Genomic DNA, 24,085 nt, shown 5'->3' with positions numbered 1-24,085 from the left:
TTTTCTTGTTAATAAAAGAGCTAAGAGGACATAAGTGAAAATCTCAGTCTTTTGTTTTGTATCTTAAAATGAATGATCTATCCTCTCCAGTGAAGCTGCACTAAGTTGAGTTGAATTGTAAACACATTACATTACATGTCAATTGTTAGACGCTTTTATCCAATACTGTGGGCAATCCCCACAGGAGCAATTTGGGGTGAAGTGTCTCAGGGACACAACGACATGCTGACTGCAGTGGGGTTAGTTAGGTAGTTCCTTTTTCACTGCTACGTCCCCAATAAGCTCTAGGACAAAAATGTAGACGGTAACACACAACAACAAATAACATTGAGAGAGTCGGGGTGAAAGTGAACACAAGTGCATTTATTTACACCAACAAATGGAGAGGCATCCAGGACCTCTCTTTGCTGCTGGCATTCTGAAATGGAAAAAGTAACTAATAAATATGTAATAATACATATGCTTATTATATTGTAATAGATTACCTGAAGGAATATATAGGGAGGTGGGACAAGGGTTCATTCTGTCTGGCTTAGCCTATTATCATACTAAAAGGACTGCATGCACCCCCGCCCCTTCCAGGTGTCCCGATGCAACAAGTATCTGAATCCTATTTACATTGAACACTTAAGACACCAATACTACCTAGCTTAGCCTATTATCATACTAAAAGGACTGCATGCACCCCCGCCCCTTCCCTGTGTCCCGATGCAACAAGTATCTGAATCCTATTTACATTGAACACTTAAGTCAAACAATACTACCTAGCTTAGCCTATTATCATAATAAAAGCAATACCTACACCCACACATGCAGGTAAACCAGTTCAACAAGTCACACAATGCTGTCTGGCTAATGCTAACAGGCTAATTATCATACTAAAAGGGATACATCCAAGTGTCCCAACACATTTCAGAAAGAACTGTTTCTGCCAGAACCAGAGAAGAGTTTTTTTGTAACCAATGAACGGATAAGATACAAGTAGAGTTTACAATATAGCTACAGATTTAATTTCACATACTGCTATCAGAAATAATGTATTAATGTATTCAATTCTGGTCTTCATTCAAAATCTTAACAGATGACACATTTAGAACTTAGTTATAGTGAATGATCAAAGACATTATATTTGTCTATTAGTGTTGTATTTCCATATGTGAACATAAGAAGGTAGCCAGGGCCTGTCATTAAAGGAGGCAATCCAGGAAGCCTTGGCTCTCTCAGACCTGCTGCTGACTCCAGAGCCTCTTTGTGGTCTCTGATAGATTTGGTCATTATTCTGCCACCTTGTGTTTAGTATTGTTAAATGTGTGTGTGGTGGGAGGGGGAGGATTTGGGTACGTTTGGGGTTCCCTCTACCTCTCCTCACGTAGGTGACTCAATATTCTGAAAAGGGCCATTCTGCATAAGGAGTACTTTTACTTTTGGTACTTTAAGTATATTTTGATTCCAATGTTTTTGTACTTTAACTTGCAACAGAGTATTTTTACCCCGTAGTATTTCTACTTTTACTTCAGTAGAATATCTGAGTACTTCTTACACCACTGCTACCATGTGTCTGGAGCCCTGAGCTACAACAGCCTGAATTTAAAAATAATATTTTACAGCTGATGACTGTTTTCAAATGTAGGGCAAGTTGTAAGCGAGGCTCCGTTTGTAAATGAGGAAACACTTCAGAGTGTCTGCTCCTCCTCCTGGAATGAGTCAGAGTTTGATGAGCCTTCCCTCTTCTTCCTGCTCTCAGACACAGCTCCACTCTGTATTTCCTGGCTCCTCCCCTTTAGATCCAGAGGATGGGCGTAACCAACATGTGGGTAAAGTACAAGAGCTGACAGCCACATCCACTGCTCACACACATGCTGTTCAGATCACAGCTCACATAGTTTCAGCTCTCAGGAAGTGAAGCTCAGACACTCGCTGCCACTGAGAGGTGAAATGGCGCAGAGAGGAGTTCAGCTGGACCGGGAGACCTTCTCTTGTTCCATCTGTCTGGATCTACTGAAGGATCCGGTGACGACTTCCTGTGGACACAGCTACTGCATGAAGTGTATTAAATCCCACTGGGATAAAGAGGATGAGAAGAAGATCCACAGCTGCCCTCAGTGCAGGCAGAGCTTCACACCGAGGCCTGTCCTGCTGAAGAACACCATGCTAGCAGCTTTAGTGGAGGAGCTGAAGAAGACTGGACTCCAAGCTGCTCCTGCTGATCTCTGCTATGCTGGAGCTGAAGACGTGGGATGTGATTTCTGTACTGGGAGAAAACGGAAAGCCTTGGAGTCCTGTCTGCAGTGTGTGGCCTCATACTGTGAGAGTCACCTCCAGCCTCACTATGAATCACCTGCCTTTAAGAAACACAAGCTGATGGAGCCCTCCAAGAAGCTCCTGGAGAGCATGTGCTCTCGTCATGAGGAGGTGAAGAAGATGTTCTGCCGCACTGATCAGCAGTGTATCTGTTATCTCTGCTCTGTGGACGAACATAAAGGCCACGACACAGTTTTGGCTGCAGCGGAAAGGACTGAGAGGCAGAGAGAGCTGGAGGGGAGTCGACAAAACATCCAGCAGAGAATCCAGGACAGAGAGAAGGAGGTGAAGCTGCTTCAGCAGGAGGTGCAGGCCGTCAATGGCTCTGCTGATAAAGCAGTGGAGGACAGTGAGAAGACGTTCACTGAGCTGATCCGTCTCATGGAGAAAAGAAGCTCTGATGTGAAGCAGCAGGTCAGATCCCAGCAGGAAACTGAAGTGAGTCGAGTCAGAGAGCTTCAGGAGAAGCTGGAGCAGGAGATCAGGGAGCTGAAGAGGAGAGACGCTGAAGCTGCTGTCTCACACAGAGGATCACACCCAGTTTCTGCTCAACTACCCCTCTCTGTTACCTCTCAGTGAACCTACACACTCATCCAGCATTAACATCCGTCCTCTGAGCTACTTTGAGGACGTGACGGCGGCCCTGTCAGCAGTCAGAGACAAACTACAGGACGTCCTGAGAGAGGAATGGACCAACGTCTCACCGACTGAAGTGGATGTTTTACCATCAGCAGCAGAGCCCACCACCAGAGCTGGGTTCTTACAAAATTCACAGGAGATCACTCTGGATCCAAACACAGCATACAAGATCATGTTATTATCTGAGGGGAGCAGAACAGCAAAATACATGGGACAACCACAGTCTTATTCTAGTCACCCAGACAGATTCACTACTTATCCTCAGGTCCTGAGTAGAGAGGGTCTGACTGGACGTTCTTACTGGGAGGTGGAGTGGAGAGGGAGAGAAGTTCGTGCAGCAGTCGCATTCAGGAACATCAGAAGAACAGGGGCTGAAGGTCAATTTGGATTCAATGACAAATCCTGGGTGTTAATTTTTAACCAAAACAGTTATTCCTTACGTCACAACAACATCAAAACTCCCATCTCAGGTCCTCTGTCCTCCAGAGTAGGAGTGTACCTGGATCACAGAGCAGGTATTCTGTCCTTCTACAGCGTCTCTGAAACCATGACTCTCCTCCACAGAGTCCAGACCACATTCACTCGGCCTCTCCATGCTGGAGTTCAGCTTCATGGTTATGGAGCCACAGCTGAGTTGTGTAAACTGAAATAGCCTGAAGTCATTTGAGGAACTCTTGTACTTCTTAAACTCATTGCGTGTCCATCATTGTTGCTGAGAGCTGATTGTTCATGTCTTCACTGCACAGAGATCAGCTGTCAATCAAACATTATGGGATGTGCTTTAACGTCTTCTCATGAGTTGTTCTGTAGATGTTGGAGTTTCTTTAGGCGGCGCTCCTTCCTGTGTCTGTTTAGCCATGGAGGCTGTCACTGCTCAGGAGGATTTCTGTTAACCTCAACTGATATTTCTCTGCATGAAAATGTAAACGTTGCTCTAGATATTTGTTGGCTATTCTATTTTTGACTAAGTCTCAATGTGTTGAATGCATAAATGAAAGTTTGAAGGAGGAAAGAAAACACATTCAAAGAAAGTCAAGAAACAGGTTGAGTTTGTAATAAATTGTGTTTCTATTTTAATGTTCAAGATGTGAGATGATGAGTGCCTCATTTACATGTCTGTACACAATAAAATGTTGGGGTTTTTCTTGTTAATAAAAGAGCTAAGAGGACATAAGTGAAAATCTCAGTCTTTTGTTTTGTATCTTAAAATGAATGATCTATCCTCTCCAGTGAAGCTGCACTAAGTTGAGTTGAATTGTAAACACATTACATTACATGTCAATTGTTAGACGCTTTTATCCAAAGCGACTTTCAATACTGTGGGCAATCCCCACAGGAGCAATTTGGGGTGAAGTGTCTCAGGGACACAACGACATGCTGACTGCAGTGGGGTTAGTTAGGTAGTTATTTTTTCACTGCTACGTCCCCAATAAGCTCTAGGACAAACATGTAGACGGTAACACACAACAACAAATAACATTGAGAGAGTCGGGGTGAAAGTGAACACAAGTGCATTTATTTACACCAACAAATGGAGAGGCATCCAGGACCTCTCTTTGCTGCTGGCATTCTGAAATGGAAAAAGTAACTAATAAATATGTAATAATACATATGCTTATTATATTGTAATAGATTACCTGAAGGAATAGATAGGGAGGTGGGACAAGGGTTCATTCTGTCTGGCTTAGCCTATTATCATACTAAAAGGACTGCATGCACCCCCGCCCCTTCCAGGTGTCCCGATGCAACAAGTATCTGAATCCTATTTACATTGAACACTTAAGTCACACAATACTACCTAGCTTAGCCTATTATCATAATAAAAGCAATACCTACACCCACATGCAGGTAAACCAGTTCAACAAGTCACACAATGCTGTCTGGCTAATGCTAACAGGCTAATTATCATACTAAAAGGGATACATCCAAGTGTCCCAACACATTTCAGAAAGAACTGTTTCTGCCAGAACCAGAGAAGAGTTTTTTTGTAACCAATGAACGGATAAGATACAAGTAGAGTTTACAATATAGCTACAGATTTAATTTCACATACTGCTATCATAAATAATGTATTAATTTATTAAATTCTGGTCTTCATTCAAAATCTTAACAGATGACACATTTAGAACTTAGTTCTAGTGAATGATCAAAGACATTATATTTTTCTATTAGTGTTGTATTTCCATATGTGAACATAAGAAGGTAGCCAGGGCCTGTCATTAAAGGAGGCAATCCAGGAAGCCTTGGCTCTCTCAGACCTGCTGCTGACTCCAGAGCCTCTTTGTGGTCTCTGATAGATTTGGTCATTATTCTGCCACCTTGTGTTTAGTATTGTTAAATGTGTGTGTGGTGGGAGGGGGAGGATTTGGGTACGTTTGGAGTTCCCTCTACCTCTCCTCACGTAGGTCATCTCTGTTAGACACACTAGGTTAGTAGATTGTTGCCACCCTGTAGTTGTTTTGTTTCCTTGTTAGTAGAACAGATAGTGAGGGCTTTTTGTTTGAGTTTTGTTATATTCATTTAATTTGGCAACCTCTTCTTTGTCTCCTCACTTAAAGAACATTTGTTGGCATTTTCTTAGCTTGTAAATAAATAAACTTGTGTTCATTTTCACCCTGACTGTTATTGGTTGTTGTGTACTACTGTCTCCATTTCCCCTACACTTTATTAGGGATGTAACAAACACATTAATCTATACAAAATGAAATAATCCAGTAATTCAATATATATGATTCTAAAATGGGACATTACGCGCAGTAAGTAGTGGTTGATGCCAATACGTCTCAGTTTATGCTGCTTTAGACTTCTACTGAACTACATTTTAGAAGACAGTGTTGTACTTTTTAATCCACTGCATTCATTTCACAGCTTGAAGTTACTACTCAGATATAGACTAGTAGTTCATTCAAAATATAAATCAATTATTAAATACACCTTGACAGTTATTTATAGGATAAGATATCCAGCAGCAGGACATGAAGTTATTCAAATGAGCTCTACTTTTACTAACTGTGATAACACACATCAATAATCATTATAGTAACCCAGTAACTCAATATTCTGAAAAGGGCCATTCTGCATAAGGAGTACTTTTACTTTTGGTACTTTAAGTATATTTTGATTCCAATGTTTTTGTACTTTAACTTGCAACAGAGTATTTTTACCCCGTAGTATTTCTATCTGAGTACTTCTTACACCACTGCTACCATGTGTCTGGAGCCCTGAGCTACAACAGCCTGAATTTAAAAATAATATTTTACAGCTGATGACTGTTTTCAAATGTAGGGCAAGTTGTAAGCGAGGCTCCGTTTGTAAATGAGGAAACACTTCAGAGTGTCTGCTCCTCCTCCTGGAATGAGTCAGAGTTTGATGAGCCTTCCCTCTTCTTCCTGCTCTCAGACACAGCTCCACTCTGTATTTCCTGGCTCCTCCCCTTTAGATCCAGAGGATGGGCGTAACCAACATGTGGGTAAAGTACAAGAGCTGACAGCCACATCCACTGCTCACACACATGCTGTTCAGATCACAGCTCACATAGTTTCAGCTCTCAGGAAGTGAAGCTCAGACACTCGCTGCCACTGAGAGGTGAAATGGCGCAGAGAGGAGTTCAGCTGGACCGGGAGACCTTCTCTTGTTCCATCTGTCTGGATCTACTGAAGGATCCGGTGACGACTTCCTGTGGACACAGCTACTGCATGAAGTGTATTAAAGCCCACTGGGATAAAGAGGATGAGAAGAAGATCCACAGCTGCCCTCAGTGCAGGCAGAGCTTCACACCGAGGCCTGTCCTGCTGAAGAACACCATGCTAGCAGCTTTAGTGGAGGAGCTGAAGAAGACGGGACTCCAAGCTGCTCCTGCTGATCTCTGCTATGCTGGAGCTGAAGACGTGGGATGTGATTTCTGTACTGGGAGAAAACGGAAAGCCTTGGAGTCCTGTCTGCAGTGTGTGGCCTCATACTGTGAGAGTCACCTCCAGCCTCACTATGAATCACCTGCCTTTAAGAAACACAAGCTGATGGAGCCCTCCAAGAAGCTCCTGGAGAGCATGTGCTCTCGTCATGAGGAGGTGAAGAAGATGTTCTGCCGCACTGATCAGCAGTGTATCTGTTATCTCTGCTCTGTGGACGAACATAAAGGCCACGACACAGTTTTGGCTGCAGCGGAAAGGACTGAGAGGCAGAGAGAGCTGGAGGGGAGTCGACAAAACATCCAGCAGAGAATCCAGGACAGGGAGAAGGAGGTGAAGCTGCTTCAGCAGGAGGTGCAGGCCGTCAATGGCTCTGCTGATAAAGCAGTGGAGGACAGTGAGAAGACGTTCACTGAGCTGATCCGTCTCATGGAGAAAAGAAGCTCTGATGTGAAGCAGCAGGTCAGATCCCAGCAGGAAACTGAAGTGAGTCGAGTCAAAGAGCTTCAGGAGAAGCTGGAGATCAGGGAGCTGAAGAGGAGAGACGCTGAGCTGAAGCTGCTGTCTCACACAGAGGATCACACCCAGTTTCTGCTCAACTACCCCTCTCTGTTACCTCTCAGTGAAGCTACACACTCCTCCAGCATCAACATCCGTCCTCTGAGCTACTTTGAGGACGTGACGGCGGCCCTGTCAGCAGTCAGAGACAAACTACAGGACGTCCTGAGAGAGGAATGGACCAACGTCTCACCGACTGAAGTGGATGTTTTACCATCAGCAGCAGAGCCCACCACCAGAGCTGGGTTCTTATAAAATTCACAGGAGATCACTCTGGATCCAAACACAGCATACAAGATCCTGTTATTATCTGAGGGGAGCAGAACAGCAAAATACATGGGACAACCACAGTCTTATTCTAGTCACCCAGACAGATTCACTACTTATCCTCAGGTCCTGAGTAGAGAGGGTCTGACTGGGCGTTCTTACTGGGAGGTGGAGTGGAGAGGGAGAGAAGTTCGTGCAGCAGTCGCATTCAGGAACATCAGAAGAACAGGGGCTGAAGGTCAATTTGGATTCAATGACAAATCCTGGGTGTTAATTTTTAACCAAAACAGTTATTCCTTACGTCACAACAACATCAAAACTCCCATCTCAGGTCCTCTGTCCTCCAGAGTAGGAGTGTACCTGGATCACAGAGCAGGTATTCTGTCCTTCTACAGCATCTCTGAAACCATGACTCTCCTCCACAGAGTCCAGACCACATTCACTCGGCCTCTCCATGCTGGAGTTCAGCTTCATGGTTATGGAGCCACAGCTGAGTTGTGTAAACTGAAATAGCCTGAAGTCATTTGAGGAACTCTTGTACTTCTTAAACTCATTGCGTGTCCATCATTGTTGCTGAGAGCTGATTGTTCATGTCTTCACTGCACAGAGATCAGCTGTCAATCAAACATTATGGGATGTGCTTTAACGTCTTCTCATGAGTTGTTCTGTAGATGTTGGAGTTTCTTTAGGCGGCGCTCCTTCCTGTGTCTGTTTAGCCATGGAGGCTGTCACTGCTCAGGAGGATTTCTGTTAACCTCAACTGATATTTCTCTGCATGAAAATGTAAACGTTGCTCTAGATATTTGTTGGCTATTCTATTTTTGACTAAGTCTCAATGTGTTGAATGCATAAATGAAAGTTTGAAGGAGGAAAGAAAACACATTCAAAGAAAGTCAAGAAACAGGTTGAGTTTGTAATAAATTGTGTTTCTATTTTAATGTTCAAGATGTGAGATGATGAGTGCCTCATTTACATGTCTGTACACAATAAAATGTTGGGGTTTTTCTTGTTAATAAAAGAGCTAAGAGGACATAAGTGAAAATCTCAGTCTTTTGTTTTGTATCTTAAAATGAATGATCTATCCTCTCCAGTGAAGCTGCACTAAGTTGAGTTGAATTGTAAACACATTACATTACATGTCAATTGTTAGATGCTTTTATCCAAAGCGACTTTCAATACTGTGGGCAATCCCCACAGGAGCAATTTGGGGTGAAGTGTCTCAGGGACACAACTGTAAGAGAATATTTTAATCTGATCTGTTTATAGAGTTTCTTATAGTTTCTTTGAATCTGTGATACTGCAAACATCTGCTTGTAGTATCAGTCAAAAACTCCTCTGTAAGTTGAGGTCACAGGTCAAACGCTTCTCCCATATCCTGTGGGTGGAAAGTTTCAGGCTTGTCTGCGTTTCCTTGAGACAAGTAGATTATTGTCTCCCATTTGCTATTGATTAGGTAAACGCGGGCTTCTGTGGGCCCGCCTCTCCTCGTGTTGCAAGATGTTTTGTGGCTTTTGGGCCAGAGATAATCATGGTGGACCACGGGACGGTGGGAAACTAAGATGATCTCCCGGCCGTATTGTCTGTACTGTGTTCAATAAAACTCTCAGTGCTTTGGCTAATGACGTTCCAGACTCCTTCATTCTACCTCAACATTGCAACAACAGAAGTTTAACTTCACAATTGGCGTCTACGAACAGTACCGACATTTCTTCAGAAGACTGGTAAGTGCCTTTTTCAAATCTATTTGAACAACTGCCTTACCAGACTCTGTGATTGACGGTATCAAAATGACCTGTGAAACTGCGCGAGTGCAATTTGTTTTGGTCTCTCCACTCTGTACATTTGAAGGCTTAATCATAACCTGAGAAATCGGTGTCTAGGGGATTCTATCCTGGCCGGTTTTTCCTGTGATTGCTGCTGGGGCAAGTGCCAACAAAAGCAAGCACAGCTCATGTATAAAACAATAAGAATATTTGGGGCTAATAAATAACCTCGGAACATCGACTTTTAACGATTTCCGCTGTGTGTGGTTTCTAGAATTAAATTACTGGACAATCACACACTGCAAATATTCGGAGAGACCTTAAGGAAAGCATCAGCAAGGTGGAACCTCTGTTTAAAAAAAAAAAAAAAGAAGCAATGTGAGGATTTGTAATTGAAACAAATTGCCGAATTCTGGAGATTTCAACGGGTTTAAATCAGACCAATCCGTTTTCGGGTGTCTGCTCATGCCTGCACGAGGGAGGGCGAATTCCCCTCCCCCCTGTGGTGAACGGCACACGAGGAATGTTTAAGAACACAGACTTGTATTTTCTGTTAATCACACCATAAGCTCAAGAACTAAATTGAGCTATTAAATGGGAAGGGTCGTGGCAGAATATTACATTCCCACTGTGTTTAATAAACTAACGGATTATTGAATTGGCTGTTGTTTAACAACAACAAAAAGCACTGAATTAATTAAAACAATCGCTGCTCTCGGTCGGTTGAGCAGTTTTACCACTACATTTGCATAGTGGTTTTGATTGAGAATAAGGTAGTTTATTGCTCATCAACAGATTACTCGTAAATATGGCTGAGAAGAGCCCATATTAAACAGATATTTCAGTGCTCCCGTTGACGTTTCCGTAATTTCGGACTAAATTAAACTGGATAATTTTTTGGCCAGGGCACTGATTTTGTTGCGAGTACATGTTTGTTTGTCTAATTGCAGTGTTTGTTTTATTGTACTAACCGTTAAACATGGGTAATACTGCCTCCACAAACGATTCAGTTGGTAAGAGGAAAGCCATTTCACACACAAAGACACTTAAAAATGTAGTCCGAAATTACGGAAACGTCAACGGGAGCGTTGACGTTTCCGTAATTTCGGACTAAATTAAACTGGATAATTTTTTGGCCAGGGCACTGATTTTGTTGCGAGTACATGTTTGTTTGTCTAATTGCAGTGTTTGTTTTATTGTACTAACCGTTAAACATGGGTAATACTGCCTCCACAAACGATTCAGTTGGTAAGAGGAAAGCCATTTCACACACAAAGACACTTAAAAAAAACCCAATTGCAGAAAACCACTACACGCATTTGTTTTCTCCAAACATGCCGTCTGGAATTGTCGGAAGAACTTTGGATTGGTCTAAAGTTATGCCGTTTACATCGTTACTTTGCGAACACTCACAACAGATTAATCAGAAAGGATTGATTCAATTTGATTGGCCTCTGACAGGTAGTTTTGATATGGCCGTGTTGTGGCAGGCATTTAAACTGGTGGAAGATAATTCAAATTGTTCATGGGATCAAGGTTACATGACAGAATGTGTGAAAGCCTGGATGACTTTGGCGGAAAAAAGAGGTTATGAAGAAAGGAAGAATGCAAAATCTGTTGGCAGCGAGCGAGGCTCCATTGAGCTCAAGGCGCTGATAGATAAAGTTTCTCAATGTGCAAAAAGTTGTCATTTGCTTAGCCTAGAGGCTGCTTTTGATGTAAGATCAGAAAACATGTCCAGATTCAGGAAAAGACACGGTGAGAATGTTCCAGACATTGCAAAATCAATATTTTATGATTGGATTAAAAGAAGTGCTAAAACTCCAACCCCATCTCAGCTCATTTGTATTTTGACAGGCTGTTGGACGGAAAGCAGGCTGTATCTCTCTGTACGAAAATAATTCCCGCGACAGAACTCTCAAATCCCGTTGCGAGAAACTCCGATGATGATCTGTTAATAACAGCTGCAGCTATCATGAATGAAAATGGGTTGAGATATCAGACAGGACAACATAGAGAATTAGAATCGGCACACGCCGAGCAGAGGCCAGCAGCAGCGGGGGAGGGGAATGTTTCACATGGCAGTCCGCGATTGACCCCCACTCCTCGCACTCCTCTTACAGGATTACACAGGTTCGCCGTACGGCAGCAGTTTTCAAAAACATGCCCAGCGTAGAATGTACACGACAAAGCAAACATCTCAGGATAATAATTCTGAAGAAAGTGTGACCGCCCCGAAAATTCTGATAGGAAATGTTCCAGTTTGCAAACCCTGGACACCCGCTGAGGTCATTGATGTCACTAACCACGCTCCCAGTCCCACTAAAAGTCCAGATGAGTATCTGTCATGGTTGACTAATGTTTGTTCAGTTTATAACTGTTTGGTTCATGATGTTAAACAGCTGATAATCTTAACATACAAAGCAGATTGGCCCACGTGCAGAGACGAGTTTAAATTTCCTGAGTGTACAGCCGCAGGGGACTGGCCCACGACACAGACGCGAGACACGTGGATACAAAACATTGCTGCATTGGCTATCAGAGCATGCGCTAAAACTCACACAGATTTCTCCCAAGTGACGGCTTGTGTACAAGACCCAGCGGAAAATGTCCCAGAATGTATCCAGCGTTTCATGACAGTGTGGGATAATAATGCGGGAATTAAAAGAGAGGGTAATGATTTGTTTGCCATACAGACCGTGTTACATAATTTAATCCCAGAGACAGCTCAAGCCTACATGATGTCAACTCCGGATTGGCAAATTACATTTTGGAAAGTGACTATTGCCACAATGCGTGCGTTGCATAGGAGCCAAATATTTCTTACTCCCAGAATTTCACAACTGCTTCAACAATTTCCTCAAAACACCCAGGCTTATCAAACTCAAGGACAGAACCACACACAGCAGTATCAAAATCAGGGGAGATCACAGGATTATCATAATAAGAGCAGACAGCAGCAGAACAAAAATCCCAAAAAGTTGATGCCATGCCATGTTTGCGGAGAAACGGATCACTGGGCAGGACAGTGTGGTAAGCGGTGGGGGGTCCAGCAGCACACACAGTCCCCCCCCCACCCAGCCCCCCTTCTCCCAGCCCGCACTTCCCCCTAACCTCCCCCAACAGTCCGGACATCTGGCATTAATGCAGCCTCCACGGTATGACAGACAAACTCAGCAGGAGCACAACGCTCAACAAAGTGCATTTAATAGAAGATAGTGGTGCCAGGAAGATATAGGATCAGATTCACAGCATTTCCCCATTCAAGCAGCAACAATTCGCCTTTCCAATAACCCACGTGAAGATCCGATTATGCCCGTTGATTTTAGTGGTACGGCTGTAGATATTTTGATTGACAGCGGAGCCACCTTGTCTGCCGTGCGTACTAAGGAGAAAGTGTGTGAAGCAACCAATACATTTGTCACAACCATCGGTGTTGCTGGAATTTCTATGTCCGAACCCATTTCAGAGAACACTAATGTTTCAATTAATGGATCAAACGTGCAACACTCTTTCATTATTTCAGATGGAAGTCCTATTAATTTAATGGGCAGGGACTTACTATGTAAATTACAGGCAACAATACATTGCACTTCAGACGGATTGTTTTTGACAATTCCTGACAGTAAGGTCTATCAGGCAGTCCAATTCATTCAATCATCGCGAGACAACCTTTATTGTTGGTCATTTCCAGATTTCAATATGATTTCTGTTTTCTCCACAACAGGGATTCAGAAGATTGCTAGCATTTCTCCGGTTTGTGCGTCTTTAATGTCTCTTATGCGACCTGTGTTGAATTGTCATTGCACAGCAGCCTTTAATCCGTCAGATGACTACGCGCAATCAGTAAGAGGTTTTTGCAACAAATCAGATCGGTTGACAAGTGAACAATATTTGTTCATTTCCCGACAAGGATGTGTTTTACCCATTAGACTCACAACACCCCAGCAGGTTCTCCATGTTGAAGAAAGCCTCCCCTACATAACGGTGGCTGTTACGCCAGGCAGTAACCCAAAGGAGGTGGGGGCCATGGCAGCCCGCTGCCAGGCCCAGCTGGAAGCCTCATTTTCCCTTCTCTCACAAACACACACACACGCACCTAACGTAATTAACTTTGGAGGGGAGCATTTCCTGCTTCGTCTCGCGGAGCCAATTGCTCTTCCACAAAGCACCTTCCTTCATTTACAACCAAACCCCCCCACAGAGTATGGCCCCCCCTCAGATTTTTCAGAAGTACCGGCTGCATTATGGGCAAAACACAAGAACCATGTTGGTTTTGTTGCCTCAGCGCCTCCACATCGAGTAACACTTAAAGCCAATGCCAGATTGCCAGCTATCAGACAGTACAATTTGCCCCATAGAGCCATTTTGGGGATTGAAGGAGTAATCCAATCTTTGCTTGATCAGGGCGTGTTAATTTACACGACTAGTCCCTGTAATACTCAAATTCTACCCATACCTAAACACAATCGCCCTGATGAGTGGCGCTTTGTCCAAGATTTGCAAGCTATTAATGCTATTGTCATTCCGACAGCTCCAATTGTGCCGGACACCAATTCGATTTTAGCTTCTCTGCCCCCGGACTCTAAGTACTACACAGTGATTGATTTATGTTCAGCATTTTTCTCTGTTCCTCTGCATCCAGACAGCCAGTATCTGTTTGCATTTACTTTTAAAGGTAAACAAATTACATACACGCGCCTCCCACAGGGGTTTGTTGAATCTCCTACGGTGTATGCAGCAGCTGTGAGGAGAGATCTGGACACTTTGGTCCTGACAGGAGGTAGTACCTTGCTTCAGTACGCAGATGACCTGTTGTTAGCTTCTCCCAATAAAGACGCCTGTCGCATCGACTCCATTCTGCTCATGAAAAGACTTTCTGAATGCGGACACAGAGCATCCCTGGCCAAGTTGCAATACTGCCAGACTGAGGTCACGTATTTGGGTCACATTCTGAGGGATGGACACCGTCTCTTCTCGCCAGCAAGGATTTGTCTGTTGAACAAAGTACCACCACCTCGCACAAAGAAGGACATGCTTTCCTTCTTGGGCATGGCAAATTATTGCAGACACTGGATTTTTGAGTATGCTGCGATGGATTCTGTCCTGCGTGCTGCCACTCTGCAGGCTGCCCCTAACATTGTTCAATGGTCTGAGGACATGCACACTGCCTTTCAGGACTTAAAGCGGGCCCTCACATCTGCTCCTGCCCTGGGGCTCCCTGACTACCATCAGCCGTTTCACCTGCACGTCCATGAGAAGGGGGGCTTTGCAACGGGCATCTTGGTGCAGAAGCATGGCTCTAATTTCCGGCCTGTTGCATACTACTCATCTCGACTCTCCCCTGTGGTGCTTGGTATGCCTTCATGCCTGCGGGCTGTGGCCGCAGTTGCGATAGTTGTAAAACAATCCTCTCCCATTGTACTGGCCAGTGACTGTGTAGTACACCTGTAGAACACCTCTGCTACTCAGAGCAATGACGGCAGCAAGGCGATCTGGTTATGAAGCGGTAATTCTTTCAAGTCCACACATCACTCTTAAACGTTCCCCCCCCCCTAAACCCAGCTACACTGGTGCCAATTCCAGATTTTGAAATAACACATGACTGCGTCACAACGATTGACATGTCTTCCTCCCCCAGAGCTGATATGTTGCAAACTCCCATCCCTAATTCAGACATGATTCTATACACAGACGAGCAGGCCGTCTGACACAGTACACTTAGCAGGCTACGCTGTTGTGAATGACTGGGAAGTTTTAGAAAGCCGAGCCTTGCCAAATGGCACGTCAGCTCAGGCTGCAGAGTTGTATGCTCTGCTCAGGGCGTGTATTTTGGCTGAAGGTAGAGTTGCAACCATTTTCACAGACTCCAGGTATGCATTTGGTGTGTGCCATGATTTTGGTGTCTTGTGGAAAATGCACGGTTTCTTAACATCGGCTGGTAAGCCTATTCAACATCATGCGTTAGTAGCTGAGCTATTAGATGCTATCCTGCTCCCTGCACAGCTAGCAGTAGTTAAATGTGCTGCTCACACAAATTCTAATGATCCTATTTCGCGTGGAAATGCGTTAGCCGACACCGCGGCTAAACAAGCAGCAGTTTCCTCCTCTTCTATGGTGCTCCAATGCCCCTCGACACAACCCGCAGAAACCATTTGTTTGCCTTCCTTTAATGATGTCGCGGACATGCAAGCCCGCGCTGATGTTAGGGAGAAAGATTTATGGCTAAGACGAGGTTGTACACTTGACGCTGAGTCCAGCTTGTGGCTCCACCCAGACGGCCGGATGGTCTGTCCCCGTTCATTCCTCCATGTTTTGGCACATGTTGCACATGGCAAATCACATGTAGGAAAAGGAGGGATGAACAGTGGCGTTTTCTCCCGGAGGCCAAGGGAAGCCAGGCTTCCTCTGTTTTTTCGGATTGTAGTTATAATTTAAATAAATAAATAAAAACACTTTGTTTTGTTTCGATAATTCTCCTTTACTGTGTGTTGCTGCCGGCCCGTCTCTCCCCCATTCTCATTGAGTATTTACAAAGAGTGAAACAAACAGCGCCCCTCTAGATGTTATGGTGAAACAGTAGATTGCACTCACTGTTGCGAGAGGAGGCCAGCCGAATCTGGCTTCCTTTGGTGAAAAAAAATGGAGGGATTGACCAATCAGATGAGGCCCACGTGATGCCCCTGCCAACCTGTGATTGGTCAGGGCCATGCCAAGGGAAGCCAGCCGCCTCTAGCTTCCCTTCAGGGGCGGCTGGCGGCTGGCGATTTGATTGGACACTGCCATCCAATCAAATCACATCAACATCAGTTTTAATACTGTAACTGTCATCACCGCCGTTAGAAATTATCAAGCAAATGAAGCATTATGGAGGGTGGAGATTTGGCGTACTTAATCAAACATAACTTTACTAAACTTCCGCTACAGCAGCAACTAAAAATTAAATCAGATGACAGGCCAATGCCCGCACTCGAGCTGTGTGTACACAGAGGGAAAAGGGAGATAATCGGACGTTCAATGAGGACAATTATGTCCGCACGGAGTGGCTAACTGGAAGCGCTAAACTTCAGCGTCTATTTGGCTGGCCATGTCTTCTTTTTGACAAGGATTCGTGCTCCCTGAACAATACTTGGGCAACTTCAGGATTCATCGACCTTGCCAACCTGCCACGGGCAATTGAGAGGCACGGTAAATCCAAAAATCACAGATTGTGTGATTGTTTGCATACATTAATAAGTAAAATGCTTAAATTAATAAGAAGAGAGTTTCAGCTGGAGAGTGCGTGCGGACCTGTCGGTTAGATAACAGGCGTGTGCAAGTCCTGCATCTGTGTGATACAAATGTGTGTAAAATGATACCGGGCGCTGTAATCACTCATCTGGTTACGTTATTGACCGCCCCCCGACCCAAAAAATGGGCTTCCCCTACATTTTCCCCCACGCCACGCTACTGGGGATGAATGGGATTATAAAGTCACAATGGTTTGCTCCAAGCATTACACTAGCTACACAGACCCTTGTAGATAGATGCATGATATGCCAGCAGACAAGAAGAAGAAAAGGTCCAGTTCAGCATGAACACTTACCGCCCCCCTCGGGGCCCTTTGTAAATATGCAAATTGACTTTTCGCACATGCCACCATGCCAAGGATTCAAATATATTTTGGTAATAGTGTGCCAGTTCTCCAAATGGGTAGAGGCCTACCCTACCAGAAAAGAAGACGCCAGAACAGTTGTAAAGTGTCTTCTCAAAGATGTTGTCCCTAGATTTGGTGTTCCAGCAGGGATTAACAGTGACAGAGGTCCAGCATTCATTTCTAAGATAACCCAGAGTCTAGCTACAGTGTTAGGGTTCAAATGGCAATTGCATGTTCCCTATCATCCACAGAGCTCAGGCCAGGTTGAGAGAATGAACTTGACTATAAAGGAAAAACTCACTAAAACAATGTTGACCACAGGACTAAAATGGGTAGACGCGCTGCCGCTAGTTCTGTGCTCAATCAGAAACTCACCAAATGCAACGACAGGGCTTAGCCCACACAAAGTATTGATGGGAAGGCCAATGTTCACAGGATCTAGTCCTCCAGTAATGCCCCACAGACTCACTCTTTTGTGGACAGAGGATTACATGACTAACTATGTCGAATATCTAACTGACATGTTGAGAAAGTTTCACAGGCAGGTGGCTGACAGGCTCCCCCAGCCTGGTGAGGAGCCCACCCACCCTTTTCAGATTGGTGATAATGTACTAATCAAATCGCTTGAAAAAGATTCTTTGTCTCCCAGGTGGAAAGGTCCTTTCCAGGTATTAATAGTGACCAGAACAGCCCTGAGAGTACAAGGTAGAGCGGAGTGGATTCACGCTTCAAGATGTCGTCTCTCTCCTCTACCGGATGCTGGCGTGTGAAGGCAGTCATCATCATCGTCATTCTGGGTTTACTGTACCTGGCCAAGAACGCCCTGCTAGATGAAGCTGTGACAATCCCAATGACAGGTGGCGAGGGACCTCGCCCGTCTGAGGGAGAAAATAAGGTGCTCTTATCTAAGAGCACAGACGACTTGACCACTCAGGGTCCAGACCCTGAGGGCAAAACAACACCAACGGGCAAAGAAGTGCCTAGCGACAAGGACAGGTTGTATCCAAACACCACACAGACACTCAGTATGGTGCAAGAGACACAAAGAGAGAAAAAAGGAGGGAGAATAAGGAGGATTGTCTCCCTCCCTGATCATAAGTCAGAGACTATTGCCGTTAACTGCCCAAGTTCAATATGTGACTCATCTAACTGTATTATTGTGTTTCCTGTGTCCTCAGTTTACCCAACATGGGAGTTATATCCAGAAAACCAGTACTCTTGGTTCAGGGTCGCACCAGAGGGGGTAAGGATGGTTCTTAACACCATCGAAGAAATGCCCCCAGAACTGTGGTGTAGCACTATAGAACAGTTCGAGACACTGATAAGGAATGAGGTAAAATGTACAGTGCGGAAGCCAGATTACCGCATTCCCAATCTAGGTGATACTGCATGCACAGTTACTGGACCAAATAGCAAAACAAATGTTCCATCTACTCCACTTAAACAATCAGGAGGCGAGGTAGATTCTTCAAAAAAGGCCTTAATTACTCCTTTTAAACAAACTAAAACTAATTCTGCAGTAAGTTTAATGTTAGACTATGCACATGAACGTAATGTTAGCAACTGTTGGTTGTGCCAAAATATGCCAGAATCAATGCATTCTCCTATGTTTAGCCCAATTCCTTTCACAAAAGCTGATTACGGTTTAGTAAACTGGAATGACATAGCATCTAGAATTAGCGATGAGGCTGGGGATTGTTATACTCCTTCCTACCCCATAGACTCTGAAAAACCTTTACAGTACAAGGGCTTAGTCTCTCTCATTGTTGATACAGTAAATAAAGATTACCTGCCTGACGGTTTCAAACGTTTGATGTTTTTAAAACTAATATATATGAAGAAATACGTTAACCTAGCTTTTGAATATAGATTCCAGTTAGCTCTAGCTCAGACTAATTGTTCAGCTAACTTTACAAGTCCAACATGTACAATGCAACCACACACACCCGCTTTGTTAGTTGAAGCTTTGGTAACAGTTGTGCCCTGGTTTGGCTCTAGAACAGTGGACTCCGTTGAGGTTAAAATACATGACTGTACGCAGCCAATACCCTTAGGCAAGCCCCCTACATGTGACTGCTCAGTATATGTTCCCCCAATTGTTGTGCATGAATGGAAGAATGTGTCCATCTGTTTCCAGAATGCAGTAGGATCTCACACCTCTCCTGATGTGGGACACAGCGACTGTAATGCCATAGTGAGAGTACATATAGCCAGAATTCCCCTCCCACAGAGAGTTTACTTAGTTTGTGGGGACCGGGCCTATGGCTGTGTGCCATATGACGTTTTTTATGGTACCTGTTATCTAGCCTACCTAATCCCTTTAATCCGTAAAGTAGAGGCTACTGAGATTGCAGCAATACTTCCCTCTCTACACAGGAACAGCAGGTCTATTACACAAGGACAACAGGTAGCTAGCCTATTCTTGCCTTGGTACGGTATTTATGTTACTCAGCAGGAAATTGTCGCATTGTCCAAAGTTGTGGAAAATCATCTAAATGTATCCAACACAGCGATGTTAGCTGAACACAAAGAATTGCAGGAAGTTAGGACAGTAGCACTACAGAATCGTATGGCGCTTGACCTCCTCTTAGCGGCCCAAGGAGGAACATGCAAGGTGATAGGAAGTGAGTGTTGTTCTTTCATATCTGATGCCACACCTGAAGTTATGGACATGGCTCATGATACTGCCAGGGGAATAAAATAATTGCATGAAACTCATGGGTTTACATTTGGGGAATTAAGTGGAACTTTTGGATCTTGGGGTTACATTTGTTGTTACTGTTTCAGTGTTTATCTTGGTTGTGCTAATCCTAGTGATCTGTTTGATCACTGTAGTTAAATTAGCCATACGAAGGGTTGCCAAGACTGCCCTCCAGGCCCCACAAAGGCTAGTTGGGCATTCGACTGTACAGGACACAATATTAATGTACAATGCCGAGCTTCCGGACCCCTGGGTTTCCATCGTGATCTCCGACCCGTGGGTACCTCCATTCAACGATTGAGATGTTGTTTAAAGTTGATATTCTGAATAAAGAACAGATGTTTTGATAATTGATTACAGTTGATACACTGGATTAAAGGACAAATGTCTGATTTTTTCCTTTTCAGGTTGTTTTACAAATAAAATGTCTGATTTTCCTTTTCAGATTTTGAACAAATGTATTTGAATGAAATAAATGTATTACTAAGTGCCTTACTCTTGAATAAAGCGTAATTAAGTAAACGTAAAGTAATGTTAAAGATTGAGGACACTGTAACTTTACAGTTTACAGATTGATCGATTCATCACTGCGAATTGATACCTTAAACTAGGAACCTTAGCTGGATCTCTCATGATTCTGATTTTATACCTCAATTGATTTCTCATAATCCTAAATTATACCTCAATTGATTTCTTATAATCCTAATTGTGTTTTTAATAAGTAATTGCCTTAAAGTAAATCTTTGAGATGTAAGCTGATTTAGAATCTGTGTTTGATGAATGAGATTAACTGAGTGATAAATGATAAAAGATCTTATTTTTGAAACATATGTTTTGCTATAATATTTTGTATCCCACGTGTTTATTATTGTGCCTTTTGACAAAAAATGCCAAGCACTGAAGCGAGATGGTTTTTTATTATGATTGACTGTGTTCAATCAGGGTGATTGAAATGTTTTCAATCTTGTTCTATTTTTAATGTAATGAATGTATCTGAGCCCACCCAACTCTGAGGATGCTTATTGATTTTAAGTATTGACTGAAATATTCTTAGACTAATGTTAATTGGTTATCAATAGATTGATAAAAAGAGTGAATCTGTAAGAGAATATTTTAATCTGATCTGTTTATAGAGCTTCTTATTGTTTTATAGAATCTGTGATACTGCAAACATCTGCTTGTAGTCAGTCAAAGACTCCTGCGTTAGTTGAGGTCACAGGTCAAACGCTTCTCCTATATTCATGGGGGAGGGTTGAGGCTTGTCTGGATCTCTTTGAGACAAGTAGACTATTGTCTCACATCTGCTACTAATTAGGTATACGCTGGCTTTCTGGGAGCCCGCCTCTCCTCGTGTTGGTTAGATGTTTTGTGTCTTTTGGTTCAGAGATTACCTTGGTGGAGCACAAGGACAGTGTGAAACTAGGATGATCTCCCGGCCGTATGCAATTGTCTGTACTTGCTCCAATAAAACTCTCAGTGCTTTTGGCTAACGACGGTTCCAGACTCCTTCATTCTACCTCAACATTGCAACAACAGAAGTTTAACTTCACAAAGATCATGTTATTATCTGAGGGGAGCAGAACAGCAAAATACATGGGACAACCACAGTCTTATTCTAGTCACCCAGACAGATTCACTACTTATCCTCAGGTCCTGAGTAGAGAGGGTCTGACTGGGCGTTCTTACTGGGAGGTGGAGTGGAGAGGGAGAGAAGTTCGTGCAGCAGTCGCATTCAGGAACATCAGAAGAACAGGGGCTGAAGGTCAATTTGGATTCAATGACAAATCCTGGGTGTTAATTTTTAACCAAAACAGTTATTCCTTACGTCACAACAACATCAAAACTCCCATCTCAGGTCCTCTGTCCTCCAGAGTAGGAGTGTACCTGGATCACAGAGCAGGTATTCTGTCCTTCTACAGCGTCTCTGAAACCATGACTCTCCTCCACAGAGTCCAGACCACATTCACTCGGCCTCTCCATGCTGGAGTTCAGCTTCATGGTTATGGAGCCACAGCTGAGTTGTGTAAACTGAAATAGCCTGAAGTCATTTGAGGAACTCTTGTACTTCTTAAACTCATTGCGTGTCCATCATTGTTGCTGAGAGCTGATTGTTCATGTCTTCACTGCACAGAGATCAGCTGTCAATCAAACATTATGGGATGTGCTTTAACGTCTTCTCATGAGTTGTTCTGTAGATGTTGGAGTTTCTTTAGGCGGCGCTCCTTCCTGTGTCTGTTTAGCCATGGAGGCTGTCACTGCTCAGGAGGATTTCTGTTAACCTCAACTGATATTTCTCTGCATGAAAATGTAAACGTTGCTCTAGATATTTGTTGGCTATTCTATTTTTGACTAAGTCTCAATGTGTTGAATGCATAAATGAAAGTTTGAAGGAGGAAAGAAAACACATTCAAAGAAAGTCAAGAAACAGGTTGAGTTTGTAATAAATTGTGTTTCTATTTTAATTTTCAAGATGTGAGATGATGAGTGCCTCATTTACATGTCTGTACACAATAAAATGTTGGGGTTTTTCTTGTTAATAAAAGAGCTAAGAGGACATAAGTGAAAATCTCAGTCTTTTGTTTTGTATCTTAAAATGAATGATCTATCCTCTCCAGTGAAGCTGCACTAAGTTGAGTTGAATTGTAAACACATTACATTACATGTCAATTGTTAGACGCTTTTATCCAAAGCGACTTTCAATACTGTGGGCAATCCCCACAGGAGCAATTTGGGGTGAAGTGTCTCAGGGACACAACGACATGCTGACTGCAGTGGGGTTAGTTAGGTAGTTATTTTTTCACTGCTACGTCCCCAATAAGCTCTAGGACAAAAATGTAGACGGTAACACACAACAACAAATAACATTGAGAGAGTCGGGGTGAAAGTGAACACAAGTGCATTTATTTACACCAACAAATGGAGAGGCATCCAGGACCTCTCTTTGCTGCTGGCATTCTGAAATGGAAAAAGTAACTAATAAATATGTAATAATACATATGCTTATTATATTGTAATAGATTACCTGAAGGAATAGATAGGGAGGTGGGACAAGGGTTAATTCTGTCTGGCTTAGTCTATTATCATACTAAAAGGAATGCATGCACCCCCGCCCCTTCCCGGTGTCCCGATGCAACAAGTATCTGAATCCTATTTACATTGAACACTTAAGTCACACAATACTACCTAGCTTAGCCTATTATCATAATAAAAGCAATACCTACACCCACACATGCAGGTAAACCAGTTCAACAAGTCACACAATGCTGTCTGGCTAATGCTAACAGGCTAATTATCATACTAAAAGGGATACATCCAAGTGTCCCAACACATTTCAGAAAGAACTGTTTCTGCCAGAACCAGAGAAGAGTTTTTTTGTAACCAATGAACGGATAAGATACAAGTAGAGTTTACAATATAGCTACAGATTTAATTTCACATACTGCTATCAGAAATAATGTATTAATTTATTCAATTCTGGTCTTCATTCAAAATCTTAACAGATGACACATTTAGAACTTAGTTATAGTGAATGATCAAAGACATTATATGTTTCTATTAGTGTTGTATTTCCATATGTGAACATAAGAAGGTAGCCAGGGCCTGTCATTAAAGGAGGCAATCCAGGAAGCCTTGGCTCTCTCAGACCTGCTGCTGACTCCAGAGCCTCTTTGTGGTCTCTGATAGATTTGGTCATTATTCTGCCACCTTGTGTTTAGTATTGTTAAATGTGTGTGTGGTGGGAGGGGGAGGATTTGGGTACGTTTGGGGTTCCCTCTACCTCTCCTCACGTAGGTCAACTCTGTTAGACACACTAGGTTAGTAGATTGTTTCCACCCTGTAGTTGTTTTGTTTCCTTGTTAGTAGAACAGATAGTGAGGGCTTTTTGTTTGAGTTTTGTTATATTCATTTAATTTGGCAACCTCTTCTTTGTCTGCTCACTTAAAGAACATTTGTTGGCATTTTCTTAGGTTGTAAATAAATAAACTTGTGTTCATTTTCACCCTGACTGTTATTGGTTGTTGTGTGTTACTGTCTCCATTTCCCCTACACTTTATTAGGGATGTAACAAACACATTAATCTATACTAAATGAAATAATCCAGTAATTCAATATATATGATTCTAAAATGGGACATTACGCGCAGTAAGTAGTGGTTGATGCCAATACGTCTCAGTTTATGCTGCTTTAGACTTCTACTGAACTACATTTTAGAAGACAGTATTGTACTTTTTAATCCACTGCATTCATTTCACAGCTTGAAGTTACTACTTAGATACTAGTAGTTCATTCAAAATATAAATCAATTATTGAA

The 24,085-nt window shown here is 43.1% G+C and overlaps 2 protein-coding genes across 2 annotated transcripts; both read left to right on the top strand.

Moving 5' to 3' along the window:
* The first annotated feature begins 1,863 nt into the window (after positions 1 to 1,863).
* Positions 1,864 to 22,339, top strand: LOC117535567 (E3 ubiquitin/ISG15 ligase TRIM25-like). Its single transcript, XM_034200114.1, is given in 3 exon segments — positions 1,864 to 2,813; positions 2,815 to 3,109; positions 21,328 to 22,339. Coding segments are annotated over 3 exon segments (1,656 nt in total). The 5' UTR covers positions 1,864 to 1,935; the 3' UTR covers positions 21,811 to 22,339.
* LOC117535646 (E3 ubiquitin/ISG15 ligase TRIM25-like) lies at positions 6,459 to 21,602 on the top strand. The gene is made up of 2 exons (XM_034200203.1): positions 6,459 to 7,780; positions 21,405 to 21,602. The coding sequence occupies exon 1, from the start codon at positions 6,531 to 6,533 to the stop codon at positions 7,659 to 7,661; it is 1,131 nt and encodes a 376-aa protein (XP_034056094.1). The 5' UTR covers positions 6,459 to 6,530; the 3' UTR covers positions 7,662 to 7,780; positions 21,405 to 21,602.
* Positions 22,340 to 24,085: the final 1,746 nt, after the last annotated feature.

The sequence above is a fragment of the Gymnodraco acuticeps genome, unplaced genomic scaffold, assembly GCF_902827175.1.
Source record: "Gymnodraco acuticeps unplaced genomic scaffold, fGymAcu1.1, whole genome shotgun sequence".
In the NCBI taxonomy this organism is placed as follows: domain Eukaryota; kingdom Metazoa; phylum Chordata; class Actinopteri; order Perciformes; family Bathydraconidae; genus Gymnodraco; species Gymnodraco acuticeps.
Note: the sequence above shows the minus strand (reverse complement) of the source record. Positions and strands in the feature narration are given on the sequence as shown.